Here is a 22,634-nt window from a genome sequence, read left to right on the forward strand (position 1 = left end):
CTTCCATGTTCCATGTGTTTTTTTTGTGTACTCCGTTCTAGTGGCCGCTCGCCAACACCCAACACCCCATACCAATACGAAAACCATATCAATGCACTATGGTCCCAAAGACCACTTTTGTCGTCCTAACTTAATAACTCGCGAACGAATCAAGATTTTTGGATTTAGTCTTTTGATATTATTTAAGAATAGCAAGAGGAAGGTTTTTTGAAAAAATGGAAAACCCCTTGAATATTCAAGATAATCGAATTTGTTCTCCCACAAAGCATTCTCCATAGGAGTTTCCATTATAAAACAATATAACACTGGATATCAAACTCTAGCCCTCCAAAATAGCTAGTGACTAATATTGTGGCTTAAATGCAATGCAAAATGGCACCCTACTTCACAATTTTCTTTTTCATTGTGTTCCAAACGGCGAAAAGACATTGAAATTTCTCATTTAAGGTTATGATCTATAAATGCAAATTTTGTAAGAGTTTTCCTCAAATGTGGCATTTCTGACTATATACAGTTTAACAATCATTTATTGCTCTACGACACACATTCGGTTTCAAGGTGGGACTAGGTGTCACTATATAAAAAAAAATTGTTATAGGCATATTGAAGGCCTCACTTTAACAAACAATTACGAAGACATCGCCAACTACTAGATACCGCTCACATTACAAAACACGTAGTAAAAACCCTACTGAATAAAATGCATCAAAACAATTGGATCAGTTAATCAGTTATTTTTCAATTTATGAGATATTTAAAATAGCAATACAATTGGTACTTTTTCACTACACATGCTGTGCGACATCTATGAAAATTTCTGGTACGCAACTTTGATGGTCAATCTCTTTCTAATACAGAACGCCAAAAACAGCGTCTTGGTTTTAACTTTTAAAAATTAGCTTTTAGCCAACAAAAGTGGTCATTGGGACTTTAGTGCAATGGCGTTACACAAAGTTACAAAATATTTAATTATCATTTTCTGGCTGATTCGCACAATCTACGGACAGTGAACAAACGGAAAGCGCCCTCTGAACCTCTGTCACCCGGACTCGACTGAAATGAAAATTTGTATCATACAAAAACAAACAAAAGACAACAACAACAACATAAATATTTGGCAAAACATTTTTTTGTTCCGCAAAATTGTTGGAGCAACGGCGGCGGCAACGACAGCGGCAGCTTACAGCAAACCTTCCACCCACAATGACAACAAACTAAAGCCTGTTCACGTTTTGTTTTGGTTTTCTTTTTTCTCTGTCTGTTCTTTTTGTGGCGATTGCTTGACAACCCTGAAGCTGATAAGACCGACGAAAAGTTCCATCGGCGGGCCTCGGTGAAGATGGGGGTTCGTGTCATCTACCGCACGGACGTCTTTCAGCATTCGGGCGTCGAACATTTTGCCACCTGCTCGGGCTGCCATCATCAGGGCAGCGGGTCGAAGACGTCGCCACCGGCCGCACCATCCAGTGCCACGCTACCGGTCAATACGGAGACTAGCGAGCAGCACACCCAAACACCCACCCACTCCCTGGGTTCCGGCACAAAGGCGAAGGGCAAGTCCGAGAGGGGTGACTCGTTCCCAAAGTTGCGTCTCTCACCGAAGGCATTCCGGTTCAGCGGGCGCTTTGGTCGCAGCAAGAGCGAGATCGAGAAGTGCCCACCGGACTCGTTTCACAACTACAGCAAGTCCTTCCAGGAGGTGAGTGTCGAATAAATGTGTTCAATGCCATGGTCCATGGTCCTAGCTTGTGTGTCAATCTGTATCTTAATAGCATCACTGCGACTGCATGTTGTCGCCATTTAGCGGTGCTGGGGTGTCCGGGGGCATTGGCAGCATCACTCTCGGGCCCGACGGAGGACCCCAGGGCACCGTGGACAAGCCATTCCTGCTGCACGATGGTCGTGTGGGACTGAAGGCCAGCCTGGACAAGGGCTGGTACACCCATGGCGAGGAAGTCAATGTGACCATTGAGATACGCAACGACAGCCGCAAGACGGTGCGAAAAGTGAGGGTGAGTGCTGGCTTACTCTACGTCCGTTCTTTTAGTCATTGCCATGACTCCTAACAACTCTGCATTTATGACCCAGTGTGTGTGTGTGTGTGGGATGTGGGGCCGCGGTGTACCATTGCAGAACTGTTGCTTGATTAATGCAAGAAGAAAGAGTTCAGGGGCGGTAGCTGTGAACTAACCACATGCCTAATGGCTGCTTTAGTTGGTGCTTACTTCCACTTCGACCGAATAATGTGCATCCCCGTCATGGCATTGGCCTTGGCATTGGCACTGGCACTAGTACTCTGATTGCGATTGTGGAGCGTGGGCGCCACACAAACCTGAATGAAAGAGGAAAACAATTGTTGATCAACAGTAAATCAACAGTCGCCTTGAGCAGCAGCAGCTCAAGGATTGCTCTCAGTCAATTATCAGGATAATTTTCCACATTATTGCCCGTAAAGCCAAACAATGGAATGGCCCAGCAGGCAATGCTTGGAGCTCGTATCATCATTGTAATGCCCGTACATAAGACAAAACACAATACAACAACACGACAACAGCAAGCTGCAGCTCAGTTTTTGACAATAGCTTCGTTTTGGATATGGATATCTCTGATTGAGTTTACTGGACGAGCGGACGAGCGGACGGTCGGACATGTGACGTGTGAGTGATGGCAAATATTAATTATTACCATTTTAGACAGGCAAAATTTAATTATGGGCATTAATTAAAATTCGACTTCAAGCCATGAAATTGGTTGAGCAAGAAACGAGTATGCAGGTAACATCAAGATATATGAAGAAAGCAAATGCCTGAGCCAACGTCCCATTCTATGTTTAAGCTGCTTCTTATTTAAAGCCACTTATGCAGTTTCATGTTTATCAATTTAGCTAACAAACGTTACACACACACATAACACACACTGTACATACTCCTTGTACATCAAATAACAATGTGCTTCGGCTGCTTATTAGTTGGCCAAGAAAAAAACTTTTGTGTAATTGCCATGTCCATGTCCATGTCCATGTCTATATCAGGCAGAAAGATAATCAAAAAAACAGCTTCAATTTTGTCATAAAACAAAGCAAAGGCAATCATAAAAAGTCTCAGAGTCCGCACTGGCGAGTTATTGACATGTATGCGTCAGTTATGACAGAAAAAAGTTAAAGCCAAATAGGTGAAAGGCGCTTCGTTTATGTAATTAGAAGTCAGTTTAGCAAAGGAAATTCAAAAATAATTTGATAGATTACTCGTACTCTTATTGTGCAACACATTTGTCAGTCACACGAATTCAAGCCGTTTATCCACATAAAATGGCAGGACGGTTGAATCTCCAGGACAGGATAAGCGAAAGTTGAAAAGAAAATTGTGTTTATACACTTTATGGGATTTTTTTTTTACACATAGGAAAAGTAAATACAATGCAGCTAGTTCTTTTGAGGAAGCTCCTACCTCTGCCCTCTGTTTGACACTTAACGATGGGTTGGCGACGCCCAAGAGATGTTGAATTTCGCTACTTTCACACATCATTCATGCATCATCATCATCCTGGGAACAGTTGTCGAACGCACACAGTTGCACATACAGGTGTTTCGGGACTCCAAGAGTACAGTTTCCTTCGCTGCTGCTCGTTTGCAGGCGGTTTCTGACTCTTTCTTTGCTTCCAGCTCCCTTGTGTGCCCATTCCGTGGATAATCAGCTATACGGTAGGCTTTGGGGCTGACTCTCCGCAAATTGATTTGCAATAAGTGGAAAATCCGGCTGCCCAACTGCTAGGCCGTGGCTTGGTCATGCCGTTTAATTAAGAACAGGATATTAAGCATGCAAAGAGCGAAGCAAACACTGCACTATGGGGGCATTTGACCACTTTTCCTGGAAACTCATTTGTCAAAAGTCAAAAAAGTAATATTTTTTAACAGATATACATAGGAATAACATCAGTCCGTAATGTTACGTACCCAACAAATTAAACAGTGCGCACCACTTTTAAGATAACAGCTGTTCAATTCAGCTGTTTGCTACGAAGGATAGAAAGTTATCGCAAAACTGATTTTGTTCATGAAGTTTAAAGAGAAAAAATTGCTAAATTGACCAATTTAAGGTAATTTTTTACAATAATCTAGATTCAGTCAGGTATTAAAAGTGTGATTGTGAGTTTGTAATTTAAAAAAATTGACCTCATAATATGTTTAATGGCTAGTTCTTAACAAGTCCATATTTGTGACGAAAATTTATCTTTGAAAAGACTTGGGTGTTCGGTTCCCGCTATTGTGTCCAACATTCAACACTTAAAGAAAAGAATCTGCTTGCACTATACAAGGAAGTCAATGTATGAACCCAATTATCTTCTACTTTTCCATTTTAAAAAATTCGGGCACATTTTTTAAAGTAAAATATGACATTGCTTTACATATTCCCATCATTTTTTTTTGATACAATTTAAAAATAAAATAAAAATTCGATTTTACCCTGAAGAAAAGGCGGTGGCAAGACCATTTTTTCAACAATCCTTCCTTTCACTATTATAGACTCATATCAAAAAACGAAATCAAAAAATATTGTTTCGTTTGGAAGTTATTAATTAATGCCACAAAAAGTGGTCAAATACCCCATAGTGCACTGGAGGAAAGACTGCGACAAAGAGACACAAAGCAGCGGCCACAGTTGAATGATAAAAGGTCGGAAAATGTAACTGTAGGCTAATGTAAAATGCATAAGAACAGGACTCAAGACTGACTGAAGAAATGGCAACAGGAAACCAGTGGCAAGGTGACAGGGAGGAGGAAGGAGGGAGCAGTGAGTCAGTGAGCAGAGAGAGACTGTGGGCAGGCCTTGAGTGAGCGCAATGGAAAATGTTTTATGGTGCCGGCTGTCAAACTTTATTGTTTATTTTTATTGTAATGCAGTATTTTCACAGAGCATTGTTCATTGATGTAATTGATGAATGGAACACAAGTACATATGTACATATGTACATATGTTTATCCGTGGACAGGGATAGGGGAACAACCACAGACATAAACATAGAGAAAACTGGGAACTGGGAACTGGGAACTGGGAACTAGACTTCGACATGTCGATAAAGTCATCCGACAGATACACGTTATGACATTTGCCACATATGGAATTGACTTGCTAGCCAGCCAGCCAGCGTAAATACTCGATAAACCATCAATCGTAAAAGGTTTCAGCAAAAAAGAAGCACACACAGAACTGGGAACTGCTATGGGAAAACATTTTAAATAAACGCAATTTCTTGTTGGCTCGCAGAAAAGTATGGGCTGAATTACTTTTATTATAATTTTAGAACCTATAATTACAGTTAGCTGCAATATATGCAATTAATGCTTGAATGCTTCAAGGGAAAATATGACTTGGAGGAAACATCTAAAAAAAAGAAATGAAATGTTATTTTCATTTGATGTTAGCGGTTCCCAGATGAGACCAAAACTATCTCTTATGCAGTCGCATGTCGCTTCGTCCTTTCATGCTGCTTTCTCGAAGCAGCAGGAAAGTATGCTATGCTTTTATTCGGGGTGGCACTTCTTCCGCACTTCCTCGTGCACTTTGCGCTTTATTAAGTATATTTATGGCTGGATGGCAGGAGCGGGGTCGGTAGAGCTCGGTAATGCTCATAAATTGCTTTTTACTTTTTCGCCATTAAAAGTAAAAAGTTGACCAAGACGTGGAGAAAGAAACGTCCCATCGAAGGTACATATATCTTAAGCTCTAGCTCGCACATTTGTTATTCAATTTCGAATAATACGTACACGAACAGTGGGGTGGAAGCAGTGCAGAGGCAGGAAGCAGTGCGGAATGGCAGAGAAGCCACAGCAACAAGTCCTCGGGCAGCCAAAAAGTCAATCGAATACAGAGAATCCTTTTGGACCAGAGCCAATTGAAAGTCCCTCAAGTGTCGCACAAAAGAAAATGCTAGTACTCGTGCTTTGTAGAATGTGAGGTGGGGGCAGCTTTTAAATGTTGCATACAAATGAGAATTGTGAACGGAAATAGTCGCTGAAAGCTTGTGATTTCTCATTTCGATTAAAGAACGCTGCCGAAACTCTACCCCCCCGAAGAAAAGGGCATCCAGCCCAATGAAGGAGTTTGTTGAGCAAATTTGGAGAGCCCGCATTCAAGTATAGAAACTGACCAAAAACATTGCACTATGGGAGGAATCTTTTTGTGTTGTCTTTTTTTTCGTGTGCAATTTTTGAGGAAAATTAACACGTCTCAAGGCTAAAAGAAGACTAGATAAGAAGACACTCTAATTGAACTGAATTGTAAAAGTTCTTTCATTAAGCACTCTTATGTACACACACACAAAATATTCATCATTCTCGCTGGCGAAAAGCTCTGTTAAACAGCTGACAACTTAATAGTGGTGCGCCATATTTCAGTTTTCTCAACAGTTTTGCATGTACCTACAGAGTTCTGATGCATGTATGTCGATTAAAAATATATTACAAGTATTTTAACAATGGATCCGGAAAAGGAGGTCATTGTTCCCATGGTTCACTGTTTGCTTGTTATAAATGAAATCAAATGGAATGAAACCAAATCAAATCGAATTGAATACAGTTTTTTGTCTTTGAAGTTTTGTGCATATATAGCACTTGAATTGTCATCGAGAGAGAGAGAGAGAGAGAGAGAGCTGGAAAGTAGTTATTTATTTATAAGTCTAAGGCTCCTTAAAGAGCTCTTAAAGCTATATTCCTGGACTTTTCCCTTCAAGGTTATTAAATCGATGATGAAATGTGCACAAATGAGAGCGTTTGTTTGGCACAGATTGCCGTAACAGGTCCTAAAATACAACAAAAAACCTACCTACCTACATTGATGGCCGGCCCGTCAATAAGTGAAACCATTTCGGAGTTTAATTTATTTTTCTTTCCTATTTCTTGTTGTTGTTGTTCGTGTTTGGGGCTGTGGCTGCGGCGGTTTTTCCTGCATGGATACTCGTATTGTTACATGACCACTTGAATGGACGGCAATTGAGTGCATTATTGTTGATTGGGCGGGAGATTGAGCCAGAGAGCCGCAAAGCGAGCGACATTTTGGGCCGAACCAATAAAATAATGTTTGAGCTTGACATTGTTGGCGCTTATCCAAAGCAAACACGAAGGACATGATGCCCCACTTCAGAATGCCCTTTACGATTGGTTATAAAAAAACACACTTCCAGATTGCTTATTAAGAGATTTCATCATTATATCTAGCCACAAACGTTTGGGCATATTCGCAATCTGCCATTTCCTAGCTTGGTGGCTTATGTGGCTCTGCAATAAGCATCCTGTTACCCATCCAGAGCAGATCACACACCCATCTCCAATCTCTCCATCCATCTCTCATCTATAACTTTCTTTGTTCTATTCTTATTTCCGGGCCTTTGGGGTGGGTTTTACAGGTCTGCGCCATCCAGCATGTGGACGTCTGTATGTTCAACAATGGGAAGTTTAAGAATGTTGTGGCTGACTCGGAGCAAATCTCGCCGCCGGTGGACCGTACCGTTAGTCCGGGTGCCACGGTCAATTCGGTGGTGGTGTTACGGCCCCAGCGCGGCCAGACAAAGAACTGGATCGCGTTGGAGGACACTCTGCAGCGAAGTACCGAGCCGGACGAGATCACTGGGGAGATCGCCGCCTCGGCAATACGTCCTCCCCACTATGTTGTGCCCAATGTGCAGCAGGCCGGACAGTCCCTGCCTAGTCCGGCCATGGCAATGCCCAGTGCCGAAATGCCACCACAGCAGGGAAACGCCACCACCACGTCGACGGAGGATCGGAACATCTTTGCCATCTATGTGTCTTACTATGTCAAGGTCAAGCTTACTCTGAGCAGCATGGGTGGCGAATTGTCGTTAAAGCTCCCCTTCGTACTGGTGCACGTGGATGAGACCAGGCGCCCGGGCTTCGCATCGGCCACCCTCGGCGAGCTACGCATAGAGATGGAAAAGCTGGCGCTCCACGACGCACCCACCGGCCGACGTGCAAACCGCCGCGATGCTCCCCCAACGGGGGCTGAAAGCGGGGATGGGCCCTCCACCAGTGCCGCTGCTGCAGCGGCTGCCCAGTCCACCGCGTCCGGCGAAAGTGGAGGCGGTGGCGCCAGCTTGTCTGGCGGGCACCTCGACCGCATTGAGTCAGCGGACGATGAGTTCCATATTAACATCCCAATTCCAGCACCCTCCTCCAGCCTGAAGAACGCCACACACAAGCGCCGCTTGCTACGCAGCGAGACGCTGGCCAAGGATCTGGATGAGAGCGACGAGCACTTGGCCGGGCGGCACGGCGACCAGCAGGAACAGCACGTTGTCCAAATACATCTCTCGCAGGAGCCCATCAAGGTAGAGCGATCCCAACAGACAGATGACGAGCAGGAGCCTGAACAGCAACAGCATCAGCCGGAGCAGCAGCGCGCTCGAGCACCCGGCGCCGAGACTGGAGCCGTGCCCAAGTCGACAGATGTCTGATTCTGATTGTTGTCCCAGATGTTTGCCAAGCGAAAGAGAAAGCCATAGAGCTTGGTGGTGGGCATTGGCAGAACGGGGGGGAATAAATGGACGAGCATGGCAAAAATGGTTCAGGGTAAGGGTAAAGGTGAAGTTCAAACGTCCAAGTGAGGATTCAAAGGGAAAAGGACATCTCCTCCCTAACAGGAGATGTGTTGCGCAGAGGAAAGGCTGAGAATGATACGATGCAGGGTAGATACTTGCACGGGTGGGAGGTGCAATGCAAATCGAAGAAAATAGTTTTAGTTCTTGAGTAATATTTGGAGGTAAAAAAAATAGGAGTTTCAGTTTCGGTTTCAGGAGCCCAGGAATCGGAAGAGTCCCAGGCCAACGCCCAGCTCAAAGGTTGAGAATAAAATCAAGTAAAATATTAAGGAGACAAACGTTCAGACAGACAGATGGTTTCCACGATTTAGAGACGCGATTGAACGAATAAAACGGAGTAGAATTTAGGTGCAGAAAAAACCACACACAGTGAAATCTTGGCTGCCCGAATGAAAGTATTGGAATGGAATGGATGGATAGTCATTATCACGAGTATTTAGCTAGTTATCGTGGGAAATCCTACAATTTTAGACAATGAAAACCAGGTGAAATTTTTTTGATTCCAACTAGGATTTCAGTCGAAGCTGACGGGACGCGAAGAAAAGAAGTTGATTTAGGTTTGCCGAATGTCGGACGCAAAATAAATAATAAAGGATGAAGGTGGAAAGCAAAGTCCAACTTGCAATGAAATAACCATAGAATCTGTGGATTGAGCAGAGGGTAGATATATGTATTTAGCCCTAAGGTAGTATAGAACACCATGTTTGATGTTTGATATTAATCCCAATGCAATGCAATGAATTCATGATATTGCTGACAATTTTATTTACTTGATGTTTGAAATCAATGATAGATGGACATACTACATATATGTATCTACTACATCCCTAGCATGACACAACAAGCTATATATAGCAATTGAAAATTTGGAGAGTAATTGGTGGCCAACTAACATAAGCAACCAAAATTAATACACACACAACACACAGTATAGTAGTTTACAGTTTTAAGTGAATGTGAATGTGTAGTCAATGAAATACAATATCAAACTTTATCCAACTCTACTCTGATTGATGTGCAATAACTAATAGATAAATGCTATCTACTATTAATATACAAATACAATATACAAGACCTACGTACACACAAATACAAGAAATAAGAATTATATGGATATCTGTGTCTAAAATTTACAAAACAAAAAACATACTTACAATGCTAGTACTTACAAATATATTTTATTATCCATATTTATATTTGATGTGTGTATTTACAAAGCAACAAAAGCAAAACAAAAACCAAAACCAACACAGAGAACAAAAAGAAAATTAATTAACATAAGTATAACCACAACCCAATATCAAATAGTATTTTAGGTGCTACTCGGAATAATATACGATAAATGACACAAAAAATACCTAAATCTAAATGTGAAAATCTTTTTGCGGTTTCAAGCAGAAACATACTAAATATGTACCAGCACGTATGTACATATAAGTATGTAAGCAACCCACAGAAACTACATACATACATACATATTTAGCAAATATAAATACATAATTACATCCAAAATGAAACAGTCGCATATCTTTGCGCAGGTTTAAGGCCTCACCCAGAATTGAATTAAATCTATGACTCAATTAAATTAAATTAAGAATATGCAAAGCAAAGCACAGCCCAAAATTTCAAGCGCGTGGAGGTCGATGAGTTTAGATTCACATTCGAGAATCAGATTCGTGCAGATATGTACCTCATATCTGTGCCAAGTCCACAGTGCAGGGTCGAATTTTAGGGAGCAGCTACATCTCGGTGTACTACTATACAAGCCCAGGCGTTAACCGTCTGAAAATAGACATAGTTTTTGAAAGTTTATTGATGCTTCGCTATGCTTAGATGCAGGCCGCCCAAGAAGCCCGAATGAGTCCAAAATATGTCTTGCCATGCGGCCTGATGGTGCCTCCGCTCATTGATTGATTTCTATGGAAAGTCCCACATTTTATGCAACCAAAAATGGTTCGCTGGCGAATATGGTCTGCTTTTATGGCCTGATAAAAACTATCAAACAAGAAGAAAAGTCCTAACTAAATGAATAGAACGATTTTAAATGAATTTACCCAAAAATAAATATGTACATGCCTACATATAGTATATCTGTGTATAAGTATCTAGAGAGTTATTGAGCCAAACAGCAAGTACATTGAATAAGCCAGAATTCATGAATTTAGCCACTAAAACAATCTACATACATACTCATATTAGACATATTGCATAGCTACATATACTCGTAAATTAGAGGCAAATTTCTTAAAGAAAGGTAGAAATACTTAATTGTATAAACAATAAACAATATTACAAACCAATGTGTGTGTTTGTTGCTTTCAAAAAACTAGCCAGAAAGAAACTACAATACAAACAAATAATTGAATTAAATACAATATATGTACTTAAAATAGGGATAAATATTTATAAAATAAAAGTAAAATCAGATGTGATGCATTTCTACGAGTACACTGAGCATGGGTATCCTAATTCGCACCCAATTCAGCAGCTCTACCTGTATACAAACAGAGTTATACACAGACAAACTACATAAATACATATACATTTGTGTATTATTAAATAATTATATTGTATACCTTAACTGCCTAATAGATGGCCATTTATGTAGACCTAAGAATTAATCAAATATATACTCCATAAAATAAGAGTTGGACTCTAAGCAAAGCTTTGCCAGCACACAAATTTTTTTAAAATTTTATTTAATGTTTTGTTTTGTTGGCGTTGTTCTCTTGCTGTTTGTTTTGTCATCAGGGCCGGTGGCTAGAGGGCAGGGAGGGCCTCTTGATTGATGGTGCACCGTATCAAGAAATGGCACAGGGCTGGTCCTTTCTGATGCTCCAGGGCTCTGGGGACAGAACTACCGCGCCAGAACAACCGAAAACATAATACAATAAATGTTTAGCATAAAATCTAGCCAGCATTTCTGCTTGTTTTCATTCTCCCTCTTTGAATTGCGACTCAGCGGATGATTGCCGAGCATTTGCTGTTCATTTGGAGCGGGCTGGGGTGTTGGCATTGGCGTCCCCAGCGGGAGTTCTAAAGTATTTGGCTACCCATCATCTGTGTCTGTGTGTCCTGTGTTTGACCATTAAGCGAACTATCGGGCTAACACGGCTTGGCTTTCTGGCAAGCAGCATGAGTCCCGCGTTGACCGATCCCAGACCAAGCACCAGGCAAGGGGCAATTGTCTGTCGTCATTGTCCGTTAAACAACTGGAGTTAACAGAAACTCCGAAGAAAGCTTTCTGCATATCCGAAAAGCTAGGCATCAAAGCTTTTGACATACTTTTCTCGACTACTAAGCTCAATAAAACAGCTTCTGTAAGCTCTTCTGGGTTTAGCTTGTCAGTGAATTGTTAATTATAATTATGCGTAAAAAGCCTTTGTTTGACTTTTAATCATATAAAGTACCAAACGATTTACAGCACTTTTGGAAAAAAGATTCGTTATTATAGTTCTGGTTCTGGTCCGACACATGTGAGAATTATAAAATCCGTGTACATATATATGTATGTATGTATGTACAGTTGTGTTCAATGAAATAGTAGTGCCGCACCTCCTAACATTCATTCGTTCTTCTTGTTTTTCATAACTTTTGACGGATACCCTTAAAATGGGCTCTTCATTGTGATAGTAGTGCAGAGTGCAAGTACTTCAAAATAATAAAAAAACACAACAAATTAATTTGAACGAGAAGGGACGTGTGAGACGCTTTTTACGCGTCACAACTTTTATACCCGGTACTCAGTACTACATCTGTACCTTAGCGGTGTTTTGTCAAATTTATCATTTTTTAAATACACTTGTAACAGTGTGAGCATACAGCCATCTGGATGCAAAATTTGGTGACTCTAGCTTTTATGGTATAATATGGTAAGAAATAACAAAGAGAATAGGTTTGACATCAGATTAGTGTCTAATTTATTGAACAAACCCGTATTGGTCATGTTGGGTTGAGCCTATTGTGCTCCAGCCTATACAAAGTGATACTTCCTAACCTGGCTTTGGAGTATTTCACAAAATTGTGTGGGCCAGCATACTTTTTCATACATTACATTCATATTCCAGTTGAAAAACACCTTTAAAAAGGAACTTTCAACAAGATAATGATCCGAACTACTCAAGAAAGCTCACCAGGAACTGGGTTTCATTTAAAAAGTTTTTCCATTTTCAAATCAGTCCAAATGCCAAATGCATTATAATAAATGCAATTCCGGCAACCAGAGCAATTTGAGAGCCTATTAACGCTAATTGATTTATTCCAGGCGGGAGTAAGGAAGTAATTAAATTAAAATTAATAAAAAAAAAAAAATTTTAATACTCAAGAAAAATGTAGAGCATGGAAAATGGGTATTTAGTTGAGTTTCGGTTTTTTTTTTGATTTTAAAAAAATGTACTACTATTTCATTGAACAGCAGTTTTCATGGATATTTTTGTAAAGTCATGTAAAGCAAGAAGATGAAATGCAAATGTTCCAGGATTTCTGAACCTTACAGGTTTTCTAAAAAGGTATCACTTGTTTAATTTGGATGATTGAAAATGTCTTAAAACTAGTTTTGAAAGTGGTGAGGTGCGGCACAACTATTTCATAGAACACAGCTGTACATATGTACATATGTAAATAAACACTCCGCACCAGCTGCAGGGTATCAGCGGAATTCTTACTTTGTAAGAAAGCTGATACTGCGCTGGAGTAGACGGGCATCGCGATTCATCAATTGCATAAACATCCGTCGACAGCGTCTGCACGGGTAGCTGACGCGGCAGAATTGGAAACCGCTGCGCGGGCAGCGCTGCTCGAGCTGTGCGGCCGTCCGCAGCATGTCAATTTATATTTCGTGTTTTGTATTTTAGTTTCACACTCAGATTCAACCGTGCCTGTAGTGCCTTACAAAACAAACAAAAAAGTTCGTTAAGAGTGCGTTCGTCGCTGACGCACTGTTTCGATTCATCTAAGAAACTTGCAGAAATTCTGTCGTACAGAATATGCATATTTTACATGTGATGAAGAACGTAAAGTGAAAGAAATAAAACGTTTAACACTTTGTAAATAACATAACAAAAAGGAGCCGAAGGGAAACCCCTCGCTTCCACCGAGAAATTCTACAAGGAAAGAATAGACTAATGGGCCCACCCTCGCCTCAAACAAATTAAATACAACAAACCGACGCATTTAGCGTGGACCAGCGCTAAACCGGTCGACAATTTATTTAATAATTATTAATTATATTATGAAAAGCAGCCAGAAGAAAAAATAAAGATTGTAAGTGAATTGTTCTGAATGTTTTTTATGTCAGCTTATGAGAAATCCCCGTGTACAAGGAAATATAGTAATCATAAATAAATAAAATAAAAACAAATAACAATCAGGTTTCAGTCTCCTAAATAGTTCTTATCCTTACGTGAATTTGTATAAACAGTGAGGAGTCTTTAAAAGACAAAAAGAAGGCGTTTCTCTTGGCCCTCGCGATTTATGCTAGGGAACGCAGTGTTTTTATTTGCATAGGGTGGCGCTTAATGTATCAGGTCGCACCATTTGAGTGACAAGTAAAGTGTTTACGATAGTGAGGGCCTCCGAGTGAAGGACATTGACAAAAGGCCGACTCTGAAAACACCAAGTGGCATGGAACCTACAATGCTAGCGGCCGTATAGGCCGCACTATGTCGCTTGGCGCCAAGCAGCGCTGACGGCTTACGCAATGTTTGAGCCCTATGAAGGCAGCAATAGGCATTCAAGGCCATCATTAATAGATTATTTACCAAAGTATCTGCCAACCCCTCTGGCCTTCGCATAGTCATCAGAATCGGGGGATCGCTGCGTTCTAGCTGCAAAGTACATCAGGGCTTTGGAAAATAACTTAATTAATTAAAAATTTGTTTAAATTCTTCCTTTTCTTTCTACAACTGTATCTGAATTCAAATTTATAAAAATAAAAAGATTAGGAATAATATGTTTTTGTATCTATTAATTAAAATTATTTACCCTATCCTTATGTACTTTTTGTTTCTTTTTCCTATCATCAGAGATTATGATGTCTGCTCTTTCCTCGATGTTTTCTAATGTATATTTAAAATCCAGCTTAGGCCTGTTTCGTTTTTTAATAAAACTTAATCTACTCCTGTCATATACAATTTTATTTTTTTTATACCCGGTACTCGAAGAGTAAATAGGGTATATTGTATTTGTGCACAAAGTATGTAACACACAGAAGGAAACGTTTCCGACCCCATAAAGTATACATATTCTTGATCAGCATCAATAGCCGAGTCGATTGAGCCATGTCTGTCTGTCCGTCCGTCTGTTCGCCGTCCGTCCGTCCGTCTTGTTGAGCGCCTGGATCTCAGAGACCTTAAAAGCTAGAGCCACCAAGTTTTGCATGCAGACTTCTGTATGCTCACACTGTTACAAGTGTATTTAAAAAATGTGCCCCGCCCCATTCCGCCCCCGCAAAAGGGCGAAAACCTCCCAAATCTACAATTTTAAAGATAGAAGAAAACTAAAAACGCCATTCTGTAGGGAATGGCCATATCTATCAGATCACCAAATTGGGATCCGATTNTACTCTACAGTTGCCTGCAGGAATATATCGGCGGTGTCGGTGATGCCCTTAGCAATTTTGAGGCACCTGGCAATTTCGACCAAAGTACTGTGGAACCTTTCCACCTGGCCGTTCAATGTACTGTGGAGTGACGGCGCTTTAGCGATCTAGACTCCGAAGTTATTTTTTAAAAGATACCTAATCGTCTCAAAATTAAGAGAGGACTCATTGTCACAATAGATCTGCTTTGTATTAGTGAATACATTCATATGCTGTAACAGCGGAGCTTTTGGGTCCGCAATGGTGCGGGAGGCTATTGGCTGCGTGATGGCAAATTTCGAGAACTTGTCCACACATGTCAGGAAGTACTTCCTATCGGTTGAGAATATATCAACATGCAGCATTTCTCCCGTGCATGACGGAATTGGCGTCGTGCCTAGTTCCTGTTTCCTAGGGTGTCTGTCATACTTTGCTCGGGAGCAAATCTTACAGTTCATGACTACCTCGCTTGCCAGTTTAGTCATTTTGGGAAAATAGTAATCGGTCAAAACCTGTTTTACATTTTCCTGAGCGGCTCTATGAGCTCGATTGTGTTCTACCGTGATGATTTCTTTTCTCTCATTATCATCAGATTCAGTATTCATTGAATGTTCGATGACTTCGTTTTATTGTCCCTAATGTTTGATGATGATATGCAGTGGAGGTGAGATTCTTGATCTTCATATACTTGCATAAATCAATTAAAATCTGGTTTTTATACTCTGTTCCCATGTCCGAGATGAACGTCTTCATTGGACCGAACTTGAGTATGAAATTTTCGAATATAGATTTAGCGACGTTATTATTTGGAATGGGTACTATATATTTTGTAAGGTCACATATTAATGTGACTATGTATTCATTGCCATTTTCCGATTTAGGTAGCGGACCTACTGTAACCGCTATCACTATATCGAAAGCATTCACAGGTGTTTCTGTGAGAGTCAAAGGAGTTTTTGTGTGTGTTCTTGTACGTACTCTTTTAATGAATGATTGCAATGATTGTAATGATTGCAGCATCTGTCTGCTCATTACTTACTAAATTTCTCGCATGGCCTTTTAGCCTTGTTTTTATAATGCTTATGGCTGTTAGCTCATGTGTGCCTTTTAAGGTTTCTAATAGATTCAAAGAATCTAGAAATCGCTTGTATATAAGCGATGGATCGTATTATGTTTATGCAATTCTAAGCGGTCTTTTAATGTACTTTGGGCATTTCTAGATTTGTATTCATTATGACAAAGTGTCACAATGTTTTAACGGATTGTTATACCCTTTGATTTATGATAATGGTAGGGTAGATAGCTACAGCATACAAAAAACTATGCAAATCTTCTGCCCTACCGTCAAACTCTAGGATGAGTTAGCTGGCTGTATTAAGAAACTCTATTATCGTTTGCGGCATGTTTGAGCCTGACGGTTTTTTATCTTCTGACGGTTTTCACCTTCTGAACTGTCGTCAGTGTTTAAGCTATTTTGCATCAATGTTGGGTCGAAAACTGCTGGGCTATTTAGAGAAGTTGGTATGCTTAGTTGCAAATGTTGTTAATATTTTCGAGGCATTCTGTTGGACGTTTGAGAACGTCTGTTTCTTGTGATTTTGAATATCAGCAAGGCTCATCGTAGCCTTTTTCATTAAGCATTTGATATCGTTGTAGCTTTGAAAGTCGGATTCAGTATGCTTAATAAGAGTTTGCCTTTAAGTACGTTTTGCCTTGTTGAGGCATTTATATGATTTTTCAAAGTCTGCTTTGAACTTTTTATACCCGGTACTCGAAGAGTAAATAGGGTATATTGTATTTGTGCACAAAGTATGTAACACACAGAAGGAAACGTTTCCGACCCCATAAAGTATACATATTCTTGATCAGCATCAATAGCCGAGTCGATTGAGCCATGTCTGTCTGTCCGTCCGTCTGTTCGCCGTCCGTCCGTCCGTCTTGTTGAGCGCCTGGATCTCAGAGACCTTAAAAGCTAGAGCCACCAAGTTTTGCATGCAGACTTCTGTATGCTCACACTGTTACAAGCGTATTTCAAAAATTAGCCACGCACCCTCCTCCCCCTCAAAAGGGCGAAAACCTCCTTAATCTACAATTTTGAAGATAAAAGAAAACGCCATTTCGTAGGGAATGACCATTTCTATCAGATCACCAAATTAGGATCCTATTGGATCATTATTATAGCCACAATGAAGAAATTAATTTGCAGTGGCTAAACCCACCCCGTCCCGCAGCTTTTGTTGTTCTTTTCACATTCTCTCATTCACACTCTGCTTCTGCTTCACTCGCCTCTGCCTCTGCCTCTGCCGTCCCTCTGCCTCTGACTCTGCCTCTGCCGACTTTTAACCCACCCCGTCCCGTTATGGATTTGGCTCCTGGCAGGATCGCCATGTAATGAGTCTTTGCTGTTTGACGTACTTGTCATTAATAATCTTTATTGTAAAATCGAACTAAAATGTATATCAAAATAAAGAGGGCGTGTTGCCCTATGCAGGTGTTACATTAGTAACCATTAGCATGGTCAATATGCTAACGTTGTAATTGGCGGCAATTGGTCCCAATGCCAGACGGATCACATTTCGTGGCAGCGGTCGAGCCTACATTGCTTTATATTGTAATGGGTGTAGTTAAAACAGATGCACTGGCACGTCTGTGCCGTTTGACTTTGGTTTTTTAATGTTTTATTGAATATATTCTTATAGCTAAGCCGCATAGCTGCGCCGCCGGTTACGACAGCAGCGGATCGGCTTCATACATATTTTGTCTTATCAGCATAATTATGTACAAATTATTAAGATTCTCTAAGGTACCGTGGCTTCGGCCAACGGAATTTAATGTTCAGATATTTGATTGCCGGCACTTCTGGCTCGGTTGAATATGAGTGTAAAAATAAAGTACAAAAGTATGAATTATAAATTGGTACGCCGCGGACGGCCCATCGCTTGAGCAGCGATGCCCGAGCAGCCTTCCCCGATTGCGCCGCGTCAGCTCCACGTGCAGACGTTCTCGGCGGATGTTTATGCAACGTACGAAATATGATTCCAGTTCAACTCGATGCCCGTCCACTCTAGCGCTGTATCAGCATTCTTACAAAGTAAGAACATTGCCGGTACCCTGCCGTTGGTGGCGAGTGTTAACTACTCCCCCTCCACAAGAGTGGTCGCCCTCGAACCTCTCAAGTTCTCTTTCATTGCGTTGACCTAGACCAACTCCCTTTTCCTCTTGAGAAGGGCTCTGAGATAAAGGATGATGCCGATGACTCCACAGACGGCTACTCCTATACCAATGGTAAAGATGGGATTCATCTTCCCCATTGTGGTAGCATGGTCAAGTAGAGAAGGGCTTACCAAGTTGGCTTTGGCCAAGGTGATCGTGAGCATTAAATTACCTAATTCTGTGATAAGATTTATATTTCTGGCTAATAGTGTTTCGTACAAGTGGGCAGTGTTGATGTGTTCCCTTTTTTCTATGCTAAGAAACTTATTCACCGTATCTGTAAGAGTGTTTAGTTGGCCCTGGATCTTCGTGTTCATGGAAATCTGTCTATTCTTCGATTGGAATAGCTGCGCTTCCGTAATCCCAATATTCTACAAGTCTGAGTCGTCCGGTGTACCGGCCACTACCTTGAGGGCCGTCCCTAGGAAGTCGAGACTTCTTGCTATCCTATGGTAAATCCCAATGTTCGTTAGCATGTCTCTGACATGGTTTGAGTCAACTTCTAAAAGTAGCCTCATGTTTGATCTTGGGAAAAGGTCTGTCATCTTAGCGGTCTCGTCAGTCAATGCGTCCGTATTCTGTCAAGTTTGTGGTGTGCCTAATTTAATTTAGCTCCTCCCACACTAGTACAGTCCCATCTGTGATGGGAATATAGTGGGAGTGGGAGTAGTCGGGAGTTGCGGGCCGCAACTATTGTAAAGAGGTGAAATATCCAGATAAACCTGCTGATAAAATTTGTAATATAAAATATATGGAGCTACAACGGAGCTACGGTACAACTATCTAAGGTTGTCCTTATGGACCACCCTCCCTCTAATCAGGACTCTTGTCCCCAAGTCCGCCTCCACAGCTTCTTCCACGTAAAGCGGAGTCAACTTGTTCCCGAGGCGTCTGTTAGATTTTACCAACACCTTTTCTCCTACCCTAAAAACTCTGTTTTGTCGTGTCTGGTTAACTCGGTTATTTTGCATAATCTGAACTTTTTGAACCTTATTCTGCATTTCACTGCAGGCACCTGTTACAACAGAGTGAAAAATGTCTACTGGCCTTTTATTGGTGACCGATTGCATTGAACTGTTGTACTCTACAGTTGCCTGCAGGAATATATCGGCGGTGTCGGTGATGCCCTTAGCAATTTTGAGGCACCTGGCAATTTCGACCAAAGTACTGTGGAACCTTTCCACCTGGCCGTTCAATGTACTGTGGAGTGACGGCGCTTTAGCGATCTAGACTCCGAAGTTATTTTTTAAAAGATACCTAATCGTCTCAAAATTAAGAGAGGACTCATTGTCACAATAGATCTGCTTTGTATTAGTGAATACATTCATATGCTGTAACAGCGGAGCTTTTGGGTCCGCAATGGTGCGGGAGGCTATTGGCTGCGTGATGGCAAATTTCGAGAACTTGTCCACACATGTCAGGAAGTACTTCCTATCGGTTGAGAATATATCAACATGCAGCATTTCTCCCGTGCATGACGGAATTGGCGTCGTGCCTAGTTCCTGTTTCCTAGGGTGTCTGTCATACTTTGCTCGGGAGCAAATCTTACAGTTCATGACTACCTCGCTTGCCAGTTTAGTCATTTTGGGAAAATAGTAATCGGTCAAAACCTGTTTTACATTTTCCTGAGCGGCTCTATGAGCTCGATTGTGTTCTACCGTGATGATTTCTTTTCTCTCATTATCATCAGATTCAGTATTCATTGAATGTTCGATGACTTCGTTTTATTGTCCCTAATGTTTGATGATGATATGCAGTGGAGGTGAGATTCTTGATCTTCATATACTTGCATAAATCAATTAAAATCTGGTTTTTATACTCTGTTCCCATGTCCGAGATGAACGTCTTCATTGGACCGAACTTGAGTATGAAATTTTCGAATATAGATTTAGCGACGTTATTATTTGGAATGGGTACTATATATTTTGTAAGGTCACATATTAATGTGACTATGTATTCATTGCCATTTTCCGATTTAGGTAGCGGACCTACTGTAACCGCTATCACTATATCGAAAGCATTCACAGGTGTTTCTGTGAGAGTCAAAGGAGTTTTTGTGTGTGTTCTTGTACGTACTCTTTTAATGAATGATTGCAATGATTGTAATGATTGCAGCATCTGTCTGCTCATTACTTACTAAATTTCTCGCATGGCCTTTTAGCCTTGTTTTTATAATGCTTATGGCTGTTAGCTCATGTGTGCCTTTTAAGGTTTCTAATAGATTCAAAGAATCTAGAAATCGCTTGTATATAAGCGATGGATCGTATTATGTTTATGCAATTCTAAGCGGTCTTTTAATGTACTTTGGGCATTTCTAGATTTGTATTCATTATGACAAAGTGTCACAATGTTTTAACGGATTGTTATACCCTTTGATTTANCAACATGCAGCATTTCTCCCGTGCATGACGGAATTGGCGTCGTGCCTAGTTCCTGTTTCCTAGGGTGTCTGTCATACTTTGCTCGGGAGCAAATCTTACAGTTCATGACTACCTCGCTTGCCAGTTTAGTCATTTTGGGAAAATAGTAATCGGTCAAAACCTGTTTTACATTTTCCTGAGCGGCTCTATGAGCTCGATTGTGTTCTACCGTGATGATTTCTTTTCTCTCATTATCATCAAATACGTCTGCGACAAGATTCTTGCAATGCCAAAATCTTGTCGACGGAAAGGCTCAATGAACGTCTTCATTGGACCGTACTTCAGAATAAATTCTTCAAAGATAGCTTTTGCTACAGTGTTTGCGCTTTAATTTGTAATTGGGATGGCAACTAGGTATTTCGTCAAGTCACAGATTAAAGTGACTGCATATGCATTTCCCTGTTCTGATTTAGGAGTGGACCGATCGTATCTACTATTACCCTATCGAAAGCCATTTGGGGGGTTTCCGTAATTGTTAAAGGAGTTTGGTATGTTTAGTCGTTTTCGACTTTTGGCATTTTTGACATTTACGTATGTAATTAGTTATCTCTTTGGTCATACATTTCCAAAAATAATATCTATGGCTGATTCTTTGTTTACCGGCTTGCATTTCATGCCTTTGGAAGAACTGACCTCAGTGAAGTTCCATTAGTATACAAATCGCTAACTTCATATCTTTTTTTTTTTTTTTTCTCTCTTTATATTTACAATCTGTTTGTTTAAACAATAAGTAAATTGTATAACTTCATATCTTGCTGTAATTTTTTTCCATGTTTGAAAAAACATAAATTATTTTTTACATATACTTCATACACGTTGGGCTTTGAAGCTTTTTCTAGAGATTGCCTAGACAATTCTATTTTTTCTTTTCCTGCGCAGAATTTTTGTCTACTTGTCTTCAATATATGTTTATGTTTTTTAATTCCTTTTGTGTACTCGACTGTAAAGTCGTATTCTTCGAATTCAAGCCGCATGCGTGTCAGTTTTGAGCTAGGATTGACCATTGAAAATAGGTATGTTAGTGGTCTGTGATCCGTTTTCACTGTGAAGTTTTTTCCATAAATATATGGTCGAAAATGAGTAATTGCCTAATGAATTGCTGCCAATTCCTGTTCGGTTGTGCTTTTTTTGCTCTTACCCTTTGAATGAACGTGATGCATATGCTATTGGAAGATGGAGTCCATTATGGTTTTGAGTTAAAACCGCACCACATGCTTGTTTACTAGCATCTGTAATTATGCAAAATTCTTTTTCAAAATCTGGGTATTGTAACAGAGTGGGCTCGATTAGTTTATCTTTCAAGTATTGGAATGCATTTTGACATTCATCTGACTACTCAAATGGAACATTCTTTTTACATAATTTAGTTATGTGCCGGGAATAGTCGCCGAAGTTTTTAATAAAACGCCTGTAATAATTGCTAAATGCTACGAATCGTCTAGCGCTCTGGATAGTTTTTGATGACGTCATATTTCTTGTCATCTGGCAAGATTCCTTTGTCAGTGCATTTATAACCGAGAAAGATCACTTTATGCATAAAAAATGAACATTTTTGTGGGTGTAATTTCAGGTTGTGTTTCCTACATACTTCAATAAATATCTTGTAAGTTTTTGAGCATATGTTTTTCGGAACAAGCAATGACTATAAGATCGTCCATATAGGAATGCTTGCGAAGCTTCAAGTCCAGAGAATGCAATAGTCATCATTCTTTGAAATGAATTTGGCGCTATTTTTAAACCAAATGGTAGTCGCGTGAAGCGATATGAGCCATTGCTTGTTGAAAAAGACGTGAACTTTCTTCTAGTTCTATTTG

General features: G+C 40.5%; 1 protein-coding gene across 1 annotated transcript in view; it reads left to right on the forward strand.

Annotated features, from left to right (window-relative positions):
- Window positions 1-9,660, forward strand: part of LOC117590866 — a 62,491-nt gene extending 52,831 nt beyond the window's left edge. Inside the window, exons 6-8 of the mRNA XM_034283886.1 lie at window positions 1,296-1,699; window positions 1,773-2,012; window positions 7,402-9,660. Of these exons, the coding sequence (XP_034139777.1) occupies window positions 1,296-1,699; window positions 1,773-2,012; window positions 7,402-8,466 (1,709 nt within the window). The 3' untranslated portion in view covers window positions 8,467-9,660. The remainder of the gene's footprint in view (window positions 1-1,295; window positions 1,700-1,772; window positions 2,013-7,401) is intronic.
- Window positions 9,661-22,634: the final 12,974 nt, after the last annotated feature.

The sequence above is a fragment of the Drosophila guanche genome, unplaced genomic scaffold, assembly GCF_900245975.1.
Source record: "Drosophila guanche unplaced genomic scaffold, DGUA_6, whole genome shotgun sequence".
Lineage (NCBI taxonomy): Eukaryota > Metazoa > Arthropoda > Insecta > Diptera > Drosophilidae > Drosophila > Drosophila guanche.